At 48.0% G+C, this 19140-nt stretch overlaps 1 protein-coding gene across 8 annotated transcripts in view; it reads right to left on the bottom strand.

The window, feature by feature from the left end:
• The window catches only part of TTLL8 (tubulin tyrosine ligase like 8), a 68773-nt gene that overhangs the window by 37883 nt on the left and 11750 nt on the right, over positions 1-19140 (bottom strand). For all 8 annotated transcript variants that reach the window (XM_075015580.1, XM_075015562.1, XM_075015550.1 and 5 more), the window contains 3 exons: positions 18948-19101; positions 16841-16908; positions 917-1031 (listed from right to left, as the gene is read on the bottom strand). In XM_075015580.1, coding sequence (XP_074871681.1) covers positions 917-1031; positions 16841-16908; positions 18948-19101 — 337 coding nt within the window. The remainder of the gene's footprint in view (positions 1-916; positions 1032-16840; positions 16909-18947; positions 19102-19140) is intronic.

Raw genomic sequence — 19140 nt, 5'->3', positions numbered from 1 at the left:
ACCCGCAGCCACTGGGACCTGAGGTGGCTCTGTGCCTGCAGATGCTCCAGGTAAAAAATCATCTTGGAATGCCAAAGGCTTACCATGATTGGCCAGAAACAGAAGCTTCCCATTTCTGAAATATAGGGTTGGCTTATGAAGGGACACTAAGTTTTGCAATTTTTACCTATCCATCCTGGAGGGCCAGTTTATAAATGAATGGGCTAATGAACAAGTATTTACAGTATCTACTTTAAGGAAAACATCCTCTTGATCCTCTTAGTATCACACAATGCTACTACACTGAACTTACAGCAGTGTAACTTATAGTAGAGTAGCTTTAGCTCATGGGGCTTGTCTACACTGCTTTAGCGTGCACTACAAGGGTGTAAATTCTAGTGCCAGCTAGGGTGCTGTACACTAACTCACCAGTGTGGACACTGCTAAAATGCACTAAAAGTTCCCTAATATGCATTTAGTGTAGTCCTTCCTCAAACAGTATTACACTATATGAACAATAAGGACCTTTATTGGGAGTCAGCAGGTTCCACATGGGCCAGTTTATGCACGGCACTAGCCCTTAGTTTGAAAATATGTATGAATATCTGCACTATAGCCACAGATCAGACACGATGTGAGCCCCTTTGGAGCCTGAGAGGGAATAATCTGAAGGCAGAATCTGGCTCTGGATAGACTCAGTACTGAAAGTTACTGAGTATTCTAGCTCTGATCAAGCCAAACGTAAGTACAAATGTTAACTTGAAGCGTATGAGTTGTTCGAATGACTTACGAGACTCCTGACATGTTTAAAGTAGTGTGTGGTGAAGTGCTGTGCTGGATCCAAGCCACACTGCTTAGACTCCTTTTCTTTCAAGATAAAGTTCTCATTATACAGAACAGCCTGACACTGAACTCTGAAGCTACTTGGATGACTTACCTATAAAATCATGTTTCTCATCATCCATGCAAATACCATAGCAACGGGGAAAAAAGGTATTTGGATTTGCAGGAACGTACCATGGCAAATTTCTCATATTCAAACAAAGTCCAATCTTAAAGAAAATAAAGGAAGAGATCAGATGATGCATCTTGTCTTGACGTCTACTGAAAATTGTGTATTTACTCCTGTTGTTCCATCCTGCATTGAAATTAACATTGGCAGCAACCACGCATCATTCTTCAACATAAGCGTATTTCAAGGCAGTTAGGATTTTAGAAATTATAGTCAACTCTGGAAATCTACCTCTCCCTATCTATCTACCTCCTCTTTCTTCCCCTGCTCTTGCCGCATGACAGACCTGTGCTGCGTAGTGCAATTGTGACCATTCATGTACAATACTTAGGTGATCACCATTAGTTGGGCGCAACGCGGGAATGGTAAATTTGATCTTGAATTCTGAAGCCAACCTCAAATAAAAGACGTTAGACTGTACTACGCTTATTAAGTTCCTTTGCTATTGTAAGACACACTAAAATTAGTAGAAAAAAATGGTTACTAACCTTTCATAACTGTTGTTCTCTGACATGTGTTGTTCATGACCAGGCCACACTTGGCATGCATGCACTGCATACACCATTGCTGGAGATTTTTCCCTTGGAGTATTCATTGAGCCAACTTTAGCACCCTCTGGAGTCATGTGCATATACACTGGCACAAGGGGTACCACTGGTCCTGTGCCTTCTCAGTTCCTTCTTGCCAGTAAGTCCAACAGAGGGGCTTGTGGAGCAGACATGAGCAAAGCATCTCAAAGAACAACAGTTATGAAAGGCTAGTAACCATTTTTCTTCTTTGAGTGCTCCTTTGTGAAAAGTCCATACTAGGTGACTCACGAGTAGTACCTTTGGTGGATGGATGTATTGACTGCAACACTGGTCTTCTGAAACTAGTATCATCTCAAGCCCATTGGATGATGACATAGTGGGATGTGAAGACATTTAATCACAACTCAGTTGCAGCCCTGCAGATGTCCTGGATCAGTACATGTGCAAAGAAGGCTGCTCACACAGGAATGAGGAATTTTCTCATCATCCATGCAATGAGGATCTTGAGGAATGAGTGGTCATAATGGCCAATGGTGGAACGTTTGCCTGTTCATAGCAAGCTGAGATACAGGCAGTTATCCAGGACAAGATTCTTTGGGATGACACAGGTAGCCCTCTCAGACTTTCCACTACTGCTACAAAGAGTTGCATGGACATGCCACAGGGCTTAGTTCTCTGCATATATATATATATATATATATATATATATATATATATATATATATAAAAGGGGGGGGGGGGCCAGCTTAATATCCAACATATGAAGCCAAAATTCCTCAGCAGTCTAGTGAGGTTTTGGGAAGAGGGCAGGTAGGAATCGCAACACAACCTTTGGTTGGAAGGCCAGATGAGGAAGCATCTGGACCTTGCCCTAAGAGACTATTGTATACAGGTATTCTGACATAAGAGCTTTGATCTCAGATACCCTTCTGGCAGAGGTGATTGCCACTTGGAAGTTACCTTTCAAGAAAGCATCAGTAAGAAACATAGTGCTAATGGTTCAAAGGGAGGCCCCGTGTGCTTTGATAGGACCAGGTGTAAACCCCAGTGGGGGATCAGTTTGCAAACCTGGGGGTTAGAATCTTCTGAGCCCCTTGAGAAACCTGACTGTCATCTCATGGAAGAATATTGATCTACCATTCATTCAAAGGTAAAAAGCTGATATGGCTGCCAAGTAAATATACTGGACAAGAGAGCCAGACCACAATGCTTTAGAGGACACGGACAGCCCAAGACAGACTGCAGAGAAAATCAAAATACACACATACTGTATGTGGAGGGCCAACATGTGAAACGTTTCCACGTGGCCAGGCAGGAAGCCTTGGTAGAAGGCTTTCTGCAACCTAGCAAGACTTGTTGAACCTTACCAAACAAGCCTGCTCTTCAGGATTCAGCCATGCAGCAATCATGTCATCAGATGCAGAGGGCTGAGGTACAGGTGAAGTAACCTGTCATGGTCTTGTAAAATCAAGTTTGAGTGGCATGGACGCATGAGTGAACAACTACTAGGAGGTCCAGCAGGAGGAAGTCTATGCTGAACCAATGCTGGCGTGACCATGCCAGAGCTATCAAAAATAACCCTCACCTTGTACTGTTTGAATTTTAGGAGGATGTTGTGAACCAAGTGGATCACTGGATAGGCATACAGAAAGTGTTCAGTCCATGAGAGCAGGAAACAATGGAGCAGGAACCCATACTGTACCCATGCAGTGAACAGAACTGATGATATTTCTTATTCTGTCTGATGGTGAATAAATCCACGCAGGGAAGCATCCGCTTCTGGAGAATGACACTGACAACCTCCAGCTGAAGAGGCTGCTTGAGGTGAGAGGAAAAGGATCTGCTGACGCAACCTAGCAGCATGTTTCTGGCTTCTGGGAGATGTGATGCCTCAAGATGAAGGACATGTTCCACGCAGAAGTCTCGCAACTACAAGGCCTCCTGGCACAGGGCTGAAGACGAAACTCCTCCTTGCTTTTTGATGTAAAACACTGATGCAGTGTTGTCTGTCAGGACCTGCACCACTTTGCCTGAGATCTGGGGAAGGAACACCTGGCAGGCCATGTGTACTGCTCTGAGTTCTCTGACATTTATACAAAGATACAGCTTTTCCTGAGATCAGAGGCCCTGGGTCCTGAGACTACTGAAATGGACTATCTACCCCAAGTCTGACATGTCCAATACCAAGGTTATTGATGGTTTTGAGTCTGAAAAGGGTACCTATTTGATTGCAGATCCTGGGTCTCTCCACCATATCAGAGAAGTGAGGACCAGAGGTGGAATCATGAGTCTTGAGTCCACACGATGCCTACTCAAGGGGTAGATTCACCCCAGCCATATGTGGAGGGATTTGAGCTGTGCCCTTGTATGCTGAACCACATAGGTGCATGCCACCATGTGTCAGAATAGCTTGAGGCAGAACGTAAGGAGTTATTATTAGGGATTGTGACCTTGGAAATCAGGTCCATCTTAGTTTGGAATCAGGCTTCTGGTAGGGAGGTTTTAGCCTGGGTCAAGTCAAGCTCTGACACGATAATCTCTTTGCTACTTCTGCTCATTTGTCAGCAAACGAAGTCTGAAAAATGGCATGGACTGCACTGATGGTGTGCTGCACCCAAGACTGTGACTGATCTTTGTTAAGCTAATCATTGAGGTACAGGCAGATTTGTATGTTTTAATGCCTAAAGGAGGCTGCTACCACTGCCATGCACTTTGCAAAGACCCATGTGGCTACCAATAGGACAAAGGCAAGGACAGTGAATTGGCAGTAGCACTGACACACCACACATCTGAGAAATCTTCTGTGCCTATAAAAGAGAATATAATATGGCCCCTTTTCATCTCGATAGACAGTAGTAAGCAGCGGTGGTGAGGATTTGCACAGTTGACTGCAATAACCACATGTCAGTCCATTTCCGAATTCTTGAGTCTGAGAGCTTTTCCTTCTAAGACGAAGTTCTTTTGTGTGGGTTGCACATATACTATCAAAGGATGATATGCCCTGTCTTCGCAGTCATCACCAGGTATTTCGATCTAATGATGTAGATTCCCAGGATTTTGGATCAATGTTGAATTTTTTCATGGCATTTTTGCATGTATCCTTGAATCTTAGCTTTGGTCTTCCTCTTGTTCTCAACCCACATGACAATTCACCAAAGAGGATTTCTTTGGGAAGACATACTGATGTTCGCATCCTTCATATTGCGTGGGACAGTTCCTGCTCTCCAACATTTTAGGAGTAAATCACAGAGGAAGGGGAAGAGCACAGCCTTGTTTGCCTTCAGGACTTCAGCTGGGATTCTGTCATTTCCTAGTGCTTTTCCATTACAGAGCGCATCAAGAGCTTGAGAAAGTTTCTCCTCTGTAGGCTCTGCATCTAGCTCAGACATTTTTGGAAGGGTTGGGATAAGGTTGCCAAGTTTAGGTTGTATTGTATGCTCATGGGAATAAAGACTTGAGTAGTGTTCCAGCCATCTGGACATCTGCAGCTTTTTGTCTGTGACAACCTGTCCATTTAACTGCTTTAGTGGGGGTGACTTTGGTAACGTTTGGTCCGAGCGCTTTCTTCAATCCAACATACATAGTTTTCAGGTCGCCCAAATCAGACACCTTTTGAATATCAGAACGTAGATCAGCCCAATACTTGTTCATACACCGCCTGGATTCTCTCTGAAGAATGGATCTTAAATGTCAAAGTTGATCTCTTGTGCTCTGTGATGGGTTCTTTATGTTATTCAGCTGTGCTTGTGTTCTTCTTCAAGAGGCCTAAGAGGATCAGCATTTTCCTCGATCCAGTCTTTGCTGGAGAATTTAGCTGCGTCTACACGTGCATGCTACTTCGAAGTAGCGGCACTAACTTCGAAATAGCACCCGTCGCGGCTACATGCGTCGGGCGCTATTTCAAAGTTAACTTCGACGTTAGGCGGCGAGACGTCGAAGTCACTAACCTCATGAGGGGATCGGAATAGCGCCCTACTTCGACGTTCAACGTCGAAGTAGGGACCGTGTAGACGATCCGCATCCCGCAATGTCGAAATTGCCGGGTCCTCCATGGCGGCCATCAGCTGGGGGGTTGAGAGATGCTCTCTCTCCAGCCCCTGCGGGGCTCTATGGTCACCGTGGGCAGCAGCCCTTAGCCCAGGGCTTCTGGCTGCTGCTGCTGCAGCTGGGGATTCATGCTGCAGGCACAGGGTCTGCAACCAGTTGTCGGCTCTGTGGATCTTGTGTTGTTTAGTGCAACTGTGTCTGGGAGGGGCCCTTTAAGGGAGCGGCTTGCTGTTGAGTCCGCCCTGTGACCCGTCTGCAGCTGTGCCTGGCACCCTTATTTCGATGTGTGCTACTTTGGCGTGTAGACGTTCCCTCTCAGCGCCTATTTCGATGTGGTGCCGCGCAACATCGAAGTTGAACATCGACGTTGCCAGCCCTGGAGGACGTGTAGACGTTATTCATCGAAATAGCCTATTTCGATGTTGCTACATCGAAATAAGCTATTTTGATGTTGGCTTCACGTGTAGACGTAGCCTTTGTGTGTTCCAAAGGCAGATTTGGCACAATCGTATATTGCACCTCTCAGCATGAACCATGTTTCATTAACGGTTTGTTGGTCTGGTTTGCGTTCCATTTTGTGAGTGAGATCATTGCGAAGACAGAGCATTTCAGCGCATCTCTGGTATGGAGGGCACTGATCTTTGGCTTACTGCATTCTCTTGTCATATAGCATTTCTTTGGGATGATTTTCACTCTGCTGATGATCAAGGAGTGCTCAGTGTAGCAATCAGCACTGTGGTATGTGCATGTAAATTTGACGGCATTGAGATGTTTCGTGAGTATCAGTACAAGGTCAAGTTGATGCCAGTGACCGGATCTGGGGTGCCACAATGAAACCTTGTGACACTATTTCAAGTTAAAGAAAGTATTAGTGATGCAGAACTGTTTCTGAGACTTGAATTCAAGAAGCCTTTGACCATTTTCATTCATTTTCCCAATACTGCGATAACCAAGACAGGTGGGCCAGGACTGATGGTCATGTCCAACTCTTGCACTGAAGTCGCCAAGGATGTACAGTTGTTTAACAGTTGGAAAGGAACTGATAACTTTCTGATAATAAAAGCAGTCCTTGTCTTCAGTGCACAACGCCAACACGGGTGCATAAGCACTGATGATGTTGACATATCCTGACTTGATGCAGAGCTTCAAGGATACAACACATTCCAATTCAGTTCTGGGCGTACTGATAGATTTCAGCAGATTGTTCTGAACAGCAAATCCAACTCCATACAGGCCGTGTTTCTCTGAACTTAAGCCCTTCCAGAAGAAAGTGTAGTTGGTTTCTTTCACTGACCCAGCATCTGCCAGCCTGGTTTCCTGGAGAGCAGCTATGTCGATGTTCAGTTTGTGTAGCTGTTGATCTATGACTGCTGTTTTGCGTGTTGAGTCAGTGTCCATAAGGTCATGGGCAGATTCAAGTCCCAGACAAATGGTCCACGCATTCCAGCTACCGAGCTGGAGGCAAGTTTATTTATTATTTTGTTTTATGGCAGGTATGTCATTTACATCTACTTTTTGATTTTTGGTCTATCCCCATACACCCAATGAGGAAGGCAGATGTAGTGGGTCATCACCTTATTGACCGGGGGCTGCCCAGCTTGAGGCTGACCAGTGAAGTGCAATGACTCCTCCCAATGACTGATGGCACCCTCCTCTTCGCCAGTTAAGGAGGACTTATAAGCCGTAACTGCCACTTCCCGTGTTGTTTCCATGCTGTCAGCAAGGATGGAATGTCCTTTCCATATGGCACCCTCTTACATGCTACATTGCCTGGGCTAGCGTTTGGAGCAAGTGTGTTGCCCAAGAGGCACTGTTCCCCTCTCGGTCACCCCAGCTGAATCCAAAGGAAAGAGAGAAGTCAGAACGTTTGGAACAGAGGTAGCTGCAAGAAAATGCTGGCAAGCAGGTTTGATGAAGCCTCCCTGCTAAGCACCTTAGGGTCTCCACTCTGGATTTTCTGTCTGACTTTACTCCCATAGCCTTTGGATCTCCTGAACCTACCCACAAGGCAGTGGGGAATTTTCTGACAGGGTTGTCTTCCCTGGGGTGATGTAAGGAGTCATGTTCCCTTGGATGTCGGTGACCAAATCATGGTTCATACGCCATTTGGATTATCCAAAATAATCCAGGGACCCAAGTATCCCAGACCCTCGTGTCATGCAGAATGAGGGGGCAGTAGCCTTATTTGATGGCAGGCTACATATGCCACACCATAACTTTGGGCACTTGTGATTTTTCAGTTGGGACAACAGATGCCAACCAGTGCCCCTTCACACCCTGGTAAAGTTGCCTCTGCTGGTCCGGGGCTGCATATTTGCATAACAAAGCACACTTAATTTGCATCAAACCTCTCAGGAGAGGTCCCCTCCTATCCATCACCTGGAGGTGTGCCAGGCAGCATGCAGCTCTGCTCTCCAGGACCCGGAACAGGGCCCGCCTCACTCAGCCTCAGTCCGCTCCCTGCAGCGCCCTTGAGCCCAGCCCAGCCCAGTCCCCAACCCTTCCTCAGCTCAATGGATTGCCGAACACACACACCCCCGTCTGACAGCCCCACACTGCTCCCTGATCTATGCAGCCCGACCTGGAACCCAGCCCGGTCCCCGAACTCCCCGAGGTTGCCACTCCCCACTATAAAAGATAGAGATGTGGATAAAAGTGTCATTTAAGTCAAGGATAGTGTATCAGTCTTTTGGATCCAGAGAGGGAATGATGGAGGCAAGAGAAGCCATGAAGAAACTCAGTTTCTTGAGCTATTTGTTGAGATGATTAGGTCCAAGGTGGGCCATAGATTTCCCTTGGCCTTGGAGATTAGGAAATACTGGGAGTAAGGTCATTCCCTCACAAGGCCCCATAAGTAGAAGGCTTTGTCCCTCCTAAACTAGAAACTGCTCATGAGAAGGGTCCCTGCACAGTGATGGATGTGGAGGGTGGGTGAAAACTGGAGGATGTATGCAACAGTTACTGTACTTAGTACCCAATGGTCTAATGTTATATATGACCATGCCAGACTGAAAGGGGACAGGAGGTCCAAAAACAAGGAGGGAAAATGGATCTGGCTTTGAGACTGGTATAATGCCGTCAGGTGTACCTTTAAAAGGTCTGGCCCTGCCAGGATATCTATAAGAGCCTGACTGGGAGGGAGGGAGGGAGAGGTTAGTATCGCTTATAACTCATCCCTTTTCTTATGGTGGGCTCTTGTCTTAGAAGTGCCACAAATCTGGGAGGCTGTTGAAGCCCAAAGTGCTTTCTCGAAGCCAGAGGCAAGTAAAGGCCCAAGAAGCAATATGTGGCTTCTGAATCCTTAAGGCCATGAAGCCTTCCATCCATCTGTTCTAAGACCAGGGAGATGCCACCCGAGGGGAAAGGGGTGGTCCTGAATGGACTGTTGAATTTCACAATGAAGGTCAGAAGAATGGAGCCACAAACAGCCTCTCATTATAGCTACTTCTACACATGAAGCCTACTTCGAAGTAGCCTATTTCGATGAATAACGTCTACACATCCTCCAGGGCTGGCAAAGTCGACGTTCAACATCGATGTTGCACAGCACCACGTCGAAATAGGCACTGCGAGGGAACATCTACACACCAAAGTAGCACACATAGAAATAAGGGTGCCAGGCACAGCTGCAGACAGGGTCACAGGGCGGACTCAACAGCAAGCCGCTCCCTTAAAGGGCCCCTCCCAGACACAGTTGCACTAAACAACACAAGATCCACAGAGCCGACAACTGGTTGCAGACCCCGTGCATGCAGCATGGATCCCCAGCTGCAGCAGCAGCAGCCAGAAGCCCTGGGCTAAGGGCTGCTGCACACGGTGACCATAGAGCCCCGCCGGGGCTGGAGAGAGAGCGTCTCTCAACCCCTCAGCTGATGGCCACCATGGCAGACCCCACTATTTCGATGTTGCGGGACGCGGATCGTCTACACGTGCCCTACTTCGACGTTCAACTTCGAAGTAGGACGCTATTCCCATCCCCTCATGGGGTTAGCGGCTTCGATGTCTCGCCGCCTAACGTCGATGTTAACGTCGAAATAGTGCCCAACACGTGTAGCCGTGACGGGCGCTATTTCGAAGTTAGTGTCGCTACTTCGAAGTAGCGTGCACGTGTAGACACGGCTTATGACTGCCAACGCCATAATCCTGGCTGCTGATTCATCTGCATCCAAGCTACTGGAGGAAGGGCCTGGCCACAGTCTTGCCCTCCTCTAGGAAGACAATGAATTCCTGCCTGGAGTACTGTGGCAAAGGGTCCTGAAATTTGAACAATGAATCCCAGTGTGAAATTGTACTTCCCCAGCACAGCATGCTGGTTGAAGAATGCCTGTCAACTAAACGAAACATCCAGACAGGTCCAGCCTCTTGTCCTCATTTTTTTTTTTGTTGTTTTTCATTTTTTTTTTTTTTTTGCAGATTGCACTTGACTGCCCTGTCTGTCCTGCTCATCTTCCTTGTGTGCGCAAGCGCACGTGTGCACGCGTGCATGTAGGGAGGAGGCCATTAAAACACACTGGATGGGACACAAAAATAGGAGTCTGACACTGTGTTCTGATGATACCCTCACCATTTCACTAATGGGCAAGGCCATTCTGGAAGGAGTAGCTAAGCCAGGATGTCCCATCTAAGCTGTGTGCTGTCTCCTTAAGCGTCTCAACTTTTAGATCCAAGATCACAGCAACCCTTTCAGAAGTTCCTGGTAAGACCTCAAGTCATCATGACACAGGTGTCAAAGTGGTTGGTGCCAACTCTGAATGGTTCCCCTCCAAGCCTCATCTGAGGGCCACCTCCATATGAATGGCATTCAGTTGAATGTCCCTCTCCTTTCTCGTGAAAGGGATGAAGTTCCTGCATATCTATCACTTCTCTTTAATCTGAGACTCCTTTTTTACCACCACTCCACAACTGAAACTCTCACTATTATGCCATGTACTTAGCAAATGCACAAACCATGCAGCTCACTCAGGCTTTGCAATAGGATCCACACATGCAGAGCCTTGTATGCTACATAAAACACAATTAGATTAACAAGGCTCTGCATAGGTGCAAGGGTCTGCACATGTGGACCTGACTGCATGCTGGGAGCCTCACATATTGTTCCTTTTAGAATTTCTAGAAGCCCACCATGCCTCTGGGATTATATACCAATAGAAAACCAAATCCTCCTGAACAACCTGGAACAAATATTGTCCCATATATGTAACATCTTCAGCTGTGATTTCTTATATCAGTTACTGTTGATCACACACATGAAAATAAATAAAAACCCACTATCACTTACTAATATGTGTTGTGGGAATAACACCAAAGACCAAGTGATTTTAACTATCTACTTACTTTAGTTGTAAAGGAGCCTGTTTTTGCATAATGATTCAGCATCTGATCATAATGTAGGTTATGGTAATTAATGGCATCCTTTTTTACAGTCCAAAAAAAGGTTGCCTCTTCATTTCTTACTAACCTAGACTGGTCAAAAAAAAGTGTTTATTAATATATTCAGTATCAGCTGCTCATTTTCTGTAGTATTTCAAAGCTATGCTCATGATTTCATTTTGTGGGCACAGGAAGTTATGCACTGGCATAGGCATAACTTAGGAGAATTTAGAATGTAACTTAGGAGAACATGGATAATCCAGAGCCTGTTAATTCTACCTTACAGCAGTTACAAAGTGAATTCCTATGAATATGAGAGCTTATCCATGCAAGGAGCATGCACATGTTTCTGTCTACAGTTTATGGCTCCATGACTCCTAGTCCCAGAGAAAATAGTAGAAAGTTACAGTTGCTTTGGATGTCTTTGTGTCATCTGCTTCAAGCCCCATTTTTAATTGGTAACTCATAGGGTACAATTTTCCAGTCTGCTCATTTGTTCCTTCACGGGGGTAGCATCACTACTATGCTGAGCATCTACTCACACAAATGTGTGAATTGCTGCAGAGACAGCCATGCTTGACTTCTAGCACTATGGCTACGTCTACACGTGCACCCAACTTCGAAATAGCTTATTTCGATGTTGCGACATCGAAATAGGCTATTTCGATGAATAACGTCTACACGTCCTCCAGGGCTGGCAACGTCGATGTTCAACTTCGACGTTGCTCAGCCCAACATCGAAATAGGCACAGCGAGGGAACGTCTACACGCCAAAGTAGCACACATCGAAATAAGGGAGCCAGGCACAGCTGCAGACAGGGTCACGGGGCGGACTCAACAGCAAGTCGCTCCCTTAAAGGGCCCCTCCCAGACACACTTTCATTAAACAGTGCAAGATACACAGAGCCAACAACTAGTTGCAGACCCTGTATATGCAGCACGGACCCCCAGCTGCAGCAGCAGCAGCCAGAAGCCCTGGGCTAAGGGCTGCTGCCCACGGTGACCACAGAGCCCCGCAAGGGCTGGAGAGAGAGTATCTCTCAACCCCCCAGCTGATGGCCGCCATGGAGGACCCCGCTATTTCGATGTTGCGGGACGCGGATCGTCTACACGTCCCTACTTCGATGTTGAACGTCGAAGTAGGGCGCTATTCCCATCCGCTCATGGGGTTAGCGACTTCGACGTCTCGCCGCCTAACGTCGATTTCAACTTCGAAATAGCGCCCAACACGTGTAGACGTGACGGGCGCTATTTCGAAGTTACTGCCGCTACTTCGAAGTAGCGTGCACGTGTAGACGCAGCCTATATGACCAGTGAAAGTACAGCACAATAAGGCTGCATCTACACTTGTAAGTACATTTGGAAAATCCAGCCCTCTTTCCAAAGAGCAGTCCTCCATAGCTGCAACCAGCTGGGGCGTGGAGGTGCCCTGGCCAGTGGCAGTGGGGCTCTACGGTAGATCCATCCAACTGTGTTTAAAGTGGCATGGACCCAGAAACCCCATAGCAGGAAGATGAGAGCATGCTAGGAGCAGCAAACCTGCAAGCGCTCGCAGCACCCCCTCAGTGCAGCACCAGAGCAGGAACCAGTACGGATAGCAGCAGCCAACCACCTCAGGAACCCCAAGGACTCTGGGCACCCCCCCGCAAAAAAAAATAAAGGGCCTCATGTATGTATGCAGCCTGAGCTGAGAGACCTGCTCAGGCTCTGTAAAGAAGAGGAAGTCCTAAAGGAGATGGGGGTGAAGTGATAGAATGTGGCTGCCTTCGCCTGCCTGACCAAAGGGCTCACTGCCCAAGGACACCTTGCCCACACCCCCAACCAAGTACACAGTAAAGTAAAGTAGCTGCAGCAGGGTTACACCAGGGCCCAGGACTCCACCAGCACTCAGAGGCAGGTCCTGCAACCTGTCATTACTACAGGGAGCTCCACTGCCTCCTGGGACCCAGGGACAGCTCCCCAACACCATTCTGCCTGGACACTGCGGCTCATGACCCACACCCTGGGGATGAGGAGGAGCCCAGATCCAAAGAATGCCCCACGCACCCAGAGCCAGAAGCCACCACAAGGTCTCAAGTGATGAGGGGGACCTCGTGTTCGAGCTCCCATCCCAGTCATCAAGTTGGGCAATGGACAGCCAGGCATTGCTGGACCTTGGTAATGGACCCTCCCGTAATTACCCAGCAGAACACACACCCTGGCCTGTGGGGCAGGGGCACCCCAGCCACCAGCAGACCACCCTCACACCCAGCGGACCAAGGCCAGACACAGCACAGGGGGCCATGGCTCCCAGCATGCCACAATGGTTGCCAGTGACATCCAGCACCTGCCCCTCTGAACAGCACTGTAAGCCACACATGTGGGCAGGGAGGGATGGGGCCAGACCACCCCACATGGGCGGGGATCCCGTGGCAAGTGCAAAACCCCAGGGCCACCTGCTATGGGATGGGGGCTGGTGCCCATAGGGGTGGGGACGCACGGTCTCATGCCATAACATGGGACTGACAGTGTCTTCCTCTCTATCCCTGCAGCCATGCCGCGGGAGGGCCAGGAGACCCCCAACCAACCCATGTCCCAGACAGCTCAGCAGAGATGGGGGACCACTCATCACCCCCAGCCGCACTACATGGGGCCCAAAGCAAGAGGGCATGACAGCAGGCCGGGAAGAATGATGCAACCTGTCGCCAGGCAGAAGTGGCGGAGTGGTGCCTCCACGTGGGAGAGGCGCACCATGCGTGGCGGAGGCCTGCATGGGATGACCTGCTCAGCCACCTGTGGGAGATGACCACAGTCCTACAGGAACATTCAGGGCTCCTGGCCCTCCTGCTCCCCGCCCCGCCCATCCCTCCTGCTGGGCCCACCCCCACTCCCACTCCGCTCCCCCCCGCCGAGCCCAAGCCTGTCCCCACCCCTGCCGAGTCTGCCCCCACAGGACCCCCCACCACCAGCCCTACTTGCCCAGACTGCTTGCCTCTTCCCAGCCCAACCAGGGACCCCAGACCAGGAGCGGGAGGAGATCCTGAAGCCGACAGTGCTCACAGCCATCCACCTCTGCCCTGGAGCAGGGCCTCCCCCCAGGTTGAGGCCGCCCCTCAAGTTGAGGTCATGTCTCCCTCCCAGGCTGAGGTCCCCACCCCAGTCAAGTACCACCCCCCGCTGCACCATCTCCCTGTTGTCCAGCCACCCCATTGCACATAGTTTGCCCCCACTCCCCACTGCAGGTAGATCTGTGTTGTTGTTCATACAAACCACACAGTTGATAGTTATTGTTAAAGGTTTTACTTTTGCATCACCTCTGTGTCCTATGCTCTTGTTGGGGGATTGGTGTGGGGTGTGTGAAGGAGTGGTGAGGGGCACATGCGCAGGGGGGCCTGCTTGGGCTCTTGTGGTTGGGGGTCACCATAGCCCATGTGCAAAGGCCTCCTGAAGAGCCTCCCTAATGCAGATCCCATCCTGGTGGCCCTGGTGGCTTGAGGCAGGGGCCAGCTGTTTGAAGCCAGGGCCGGACCTGGCCACCCACTGCAGGGGGAACACCTCGCCTGTGCCCTCCACAATGTTGCGAGGACGCAACAGGCACCCACCACTTGCAGGACATTCTGCGGGCCGACATCCAGGTGTGCAAAGAGACACCACCACCAGCCCTTCAGGTGCCCAAAGGCCCAATCCAGCACATGCAGGCCTGGTTCAGGTACTTGTTGAACAGGTCCTGCGTGGGATTGGGGTAGCCAGTATAGGGCTGCATTAATCAGGGCTGCAGGGGGTAGGCGGCATCCGCCACCACGCAGGAGGCATAGTGATGTCCCCAACTTGGTGCTCCCATGATGGGACGTATGTCTCAGCCCCCATTCAGTGGCAGAGGCTGGAATTCCAGTACACCCAGGCATCGTGTGTCTGTCCCTCTCAGCCCACATAAATGTCCCAGAAGCATGCCCTTGGGTCCACCAGTGCCTGGAGCACTACCGAGTGGTAACCCTTGTGATTTACGTTGGTGCCAGCGATGTGTTCCTGGGTGCAGATGGGAATGTGCATCCCATTCAAGACACCAAAGCAATTTAGGAAGCCAAGAGCTGTGAATCACGCAAGCACTGCCTCCACATCCCCCAGGCGGACCACCCTGTGCAGCAGCATGGCACTGATGGTGCGCATGAGCTGCGTGGTAGGGAGGGTGCACTTTCATGAGGGCATGATGGGGTGTGCCCGGCCCCCTTCCCCCAACCCCTTCCCCTCCTCCTGGGTCCCTTTCCCTGGCCCTCTCCCCCATGACCCTCTCTGGTCTCCTCACCAGGCTCCTTCCCTCGGCCCCCAGAAACCAAGTTTCCCCCTCTCCTAGGGAACCACTGTCTCCTCCCTCTGGTGGGCAAGTGCACCGAGCATGGTTTACCTCCATGGTGACAGTCCCAACAGAAGCCTTGCCAACCCTGAATTGGTGCCCCACCAACTGGTAACATTCCAGAGTAGCCAGCTGCCAGACGGTGATGGCTACTTATTTTTCAAGGGGGAAGCACATGCAGGTGTCCCAGTGTCTCAGATGGGTGAGGGGTGAGCCAGTGGCAGAGCTCTCTGAAGGTCTCCCTGTTCAAGGAGAAGTTTTGTACCCCCCTAGTGTCATCCCAGTCCCCAAGCACCATTCAATCCCACCAGTCTGTGCTGCTGGGGCGGCTTCAGAGGCAGTGGAGCACTCAGAGGGGGCACCAGCAGGATCCTGGTTCGAGGGGCTCCAGCGCCCCAGCATGGGGGAATCATCCCCAAGAGGAGGTAGAGGGTGGCTGTGAACACCATGACTAAATAGTCAACCACAGCATTGAGGATGACCAGCTCGACAATGAGGAGCTGCTGCTTTGCATCCATGACAACTGGCTTCCAGGCACCTTCAGGCTCTGTGGGGCTTGTGATGGCTCTGAAGACCTCAGTGTGTGCACGGTGAAGGTGCCTGGAAGGTGCCCTTTAAGGGAGCAGCTGGCTGCAGGGCCCGGAAGGGCTTGTCTGCCATGCAAAACCCTGTCCAGTGTTTCCTGGCCCATTCTTTCAAAAGAGTGCCTATAGCTGTCTGGCCGCTCTCCTTCAAAAGAGTGGGCTGGTCTTTCGAAAGAGTGGATCACAATCTTGATCCATTTTTTGTGTGTACACGTGGTTTCGAAAGGCGATCTTTCGAAGGGTGGCTTTCAAAAGACCACCTTTCAAAAGCATGCTGTGGTGTAGATGTAGCCTAAATAACCAAAATAACTTGGTAATGCTTACCAAATATATAACCACATCACCTATAGTATACATGCTTTCTTCTGGGCTAGGATAAACATGTTGGCTGTATCATTTCAGTGAGTGAGAACTGACTAAACTAGATGATAAATAATACCCTGGCAAGTATAAGATTCTTTCACAAGCCCAATGGGGCCGTTTCCTACTTCAGTCAAAGAAATGGTTGCAGTGATTTCAATGGGTATGCTATGGGATTAAGTATATGAACTAAGTACTGTTGGGGTGTGTGTTATGTAAATACAAGTTAAATGATTAATTTGTAAATCAGCCAAGCAACATTCCCAAATAGCAAGACCACAGTTTTGCTTACCAGTTACTAGTCTGGTCATGCGCAATTAATTTCATGTACAATTGAAATTACTTCAGTAGGGACTGCAGGTCAATCTGTTGGGCCACAAAATACATCCCACACTGGTACTGGGCCAAATTTTCTACTGTGAATGCATGTTAGCTGGCATTTCCCTTTGCTATCCAGAAGGCAAGCTTTTGCCTTATGTAACTCCACTGAATCCAGGCAGAATTTGGCCCACAGTGGCTGGATAGTCAGAGGAAGTGAATTAAATGAAACAAAAATATCAAAACTTATTCTACATGTAGTTCTAAAGATATATTTAAAGATACACAATAAGTACGTATATAATCCTACCATTATATCATGAATGTCATCTGAACTGTCAGGGCCAGAAACTTCTTCATACACGTCATGGTTTTTGCCTTAAAAAAATCATGTAACAATAACAAAACACAGATAAATATATTGTTTTAAAACCCACAGACATACTGAGTAATCAGGAGACATATCTATGGAGGGCTAGAAGTAGGCCAGGGACCCCGGACAGATTTTGTAAGAGGAGCTATCTGTCCTATAAAAATAGGTACATTTATTTTATCCCCCACAGAGCCAGGATGGATGGTGCTTATGAACAAAACAGCTATTCAATATTTCGTTCTATCCCCACCCCTTCTTTATTTCATGACGTTCATATCCTGCTCTAAAGACAGAATTATTTTCCTTATGGGCTTTTCTAGAGCTCAGCACTATAGTGTCTTACTGCTTCACAAACATTTTCACAGCACTCCTATGAGATGGGGAGGTATTATTAGAGGATTTCACTTGCATGATTTGCAGCTTTTGTGGGCAGAGCTTATTACATATTCTGGGGCTCTTTTCTATCTCCCTCTGTCAGGGACTCCCTGTCTTGCCCCATAATCCCCTGCCTAACATGGATTCCAAGCATCCCCCATGCTGCCCTCCTCCCATACCAGGTTCCCATCCCCCAGCCCAATACTTGGGAGCCATCAACCATTTGTTTGATCTCCATACAACTGCAAAGCTGAATGAAGCTGTGGTTGTGCTAACCAGATAGCAAGTTTCCCTCTTTAAATTTTCTAACCTTCTCCAAAATCAATAGATTTCTGTCCACTGATGCCTAGAACATTCCCTGCAACTTTGGAGTTGGATGTGGCATTCATAAATTGTCACATTTCAGACAGAGAGACACAAAAATGACATTAAGTTGAGAGTAAGGTTTTCACAAACTTTTCCATTTATTCCAATTTTATCAACAGAGAACTGAGGCACAGAAAAATTAAAGTCACGCATGTCCACTAACTTTAAGCGCCCAATTTCAGACACCTAAGACCTATTTTTTCAGAGTATTTAGCATTACATAGCACTTCATATAGCACAGCCCCAATGACTTCAGCTACAATTGATTGTTCAGAACTTCTGCAAGTTAGATACCAGTGCAACAGGTTGAGCACTCAGAAAGCTAGTGACCATCTGTGAAAAGGTGGATATAAGTGACTTGCTCAGTGTCACATGGGAAATCTGTGATTGAGGCAAGAATAGAATTGTCCTCCAGTTGCCCTTCAAATGGCTTTTACCATGAGATCACTAGTTCTTCCCAAAGTTACCTGCCTCATTCATTAGACAGCTTCCAATCTCTGCAAAAATTGAGATAAGGATCCTACAGACAATAGCCTTATTCACCACACAGCTCACTGGATGACCCGTAGTGGTATTTTCCCTCCTGGGACTCTTCATACAATCTCAGTCCCTGCAGCTCCTTGTTCAAGCTTCTTCGCCCAGCCAGTTCCAATTCTCCCCTTGCACTTCAGCTCCTTATCAAATCTGTTTACTCATTACTCACCTGGTCCCAGTGCTTGCAAGGTGGGAAGCACAACCAAAAAAAAAAAACCACCCCTCACTCACATCCCACAGGTGGATGGGAGGATGTACCAAGGCTTGGAGCTTCCAGCCTGCGGTGCAGAGACTTGCCATGGGCTAAATCAAACTAAGTTAGGAGTCAGACATGCTTTTACACAAACACCCATCCAAGTCATAGAAAAGTCCATTCTCACCTTTCCTGCTTTACTTGCTTAGATTTCCTTCTGTCTAATCAAAAATGGCATAGTAGGTTTGAATATTTCTTGTACTCCAAAAACTCTAGGTGACATAGGTTTAGGATGCAGGGCAAAGAAGATTTCATTCCTAAAAGCCAGACCTACAAACGTAATCTACTTACTAGCAAGAAGCTCATGTTGCCCTTACTACTAAAGCCCCTGTAAACCCTTTTCTTCATGTCTCTAAATCAGAGACAGAACATTAAAAATCTGGCAAGACTAGTTCTGATAATCTTCTGTTGATTATTGTTATGAGAACTGCAAACATTAAAAATATGATAGGAGATTTTACATAAAAAGTTATAGCCACATTTATATGAAGGCAGAAAGTTGTTTAGGTACTCTACCATTCTTCCCACCATCTTCACAATCAGCATCACACTCATCTTTATTTTCCTGTAAGTCACTTCTTATGGAAAGCTTTCTCTCCACCCATCCTTTTTTCCTTAAACTTTTACGAATAACTGGGTAGGGTCCACAGATGGTAAAAATTTTCTTTTCCTAAGATTGCAAACAAATACTTGTAAATGAAAAGCACGG

Source organism: Carettochelys insculpta, chromosome 1, assembly GCF_033958435.1.
Source record: "Carettochelys insculpta isolate YL-2023 chromosome 1, ASM3395843v1, whole genome shotgun sequence".
NCBI lineage: Eukaryota > Metazoa > Chordata > Testudines > Carettochelyidae > Carettochelys > Carettochelys insculpta.
This window is presented reverse-complemented; position numbering and strand designations above follow the sequence as displayed.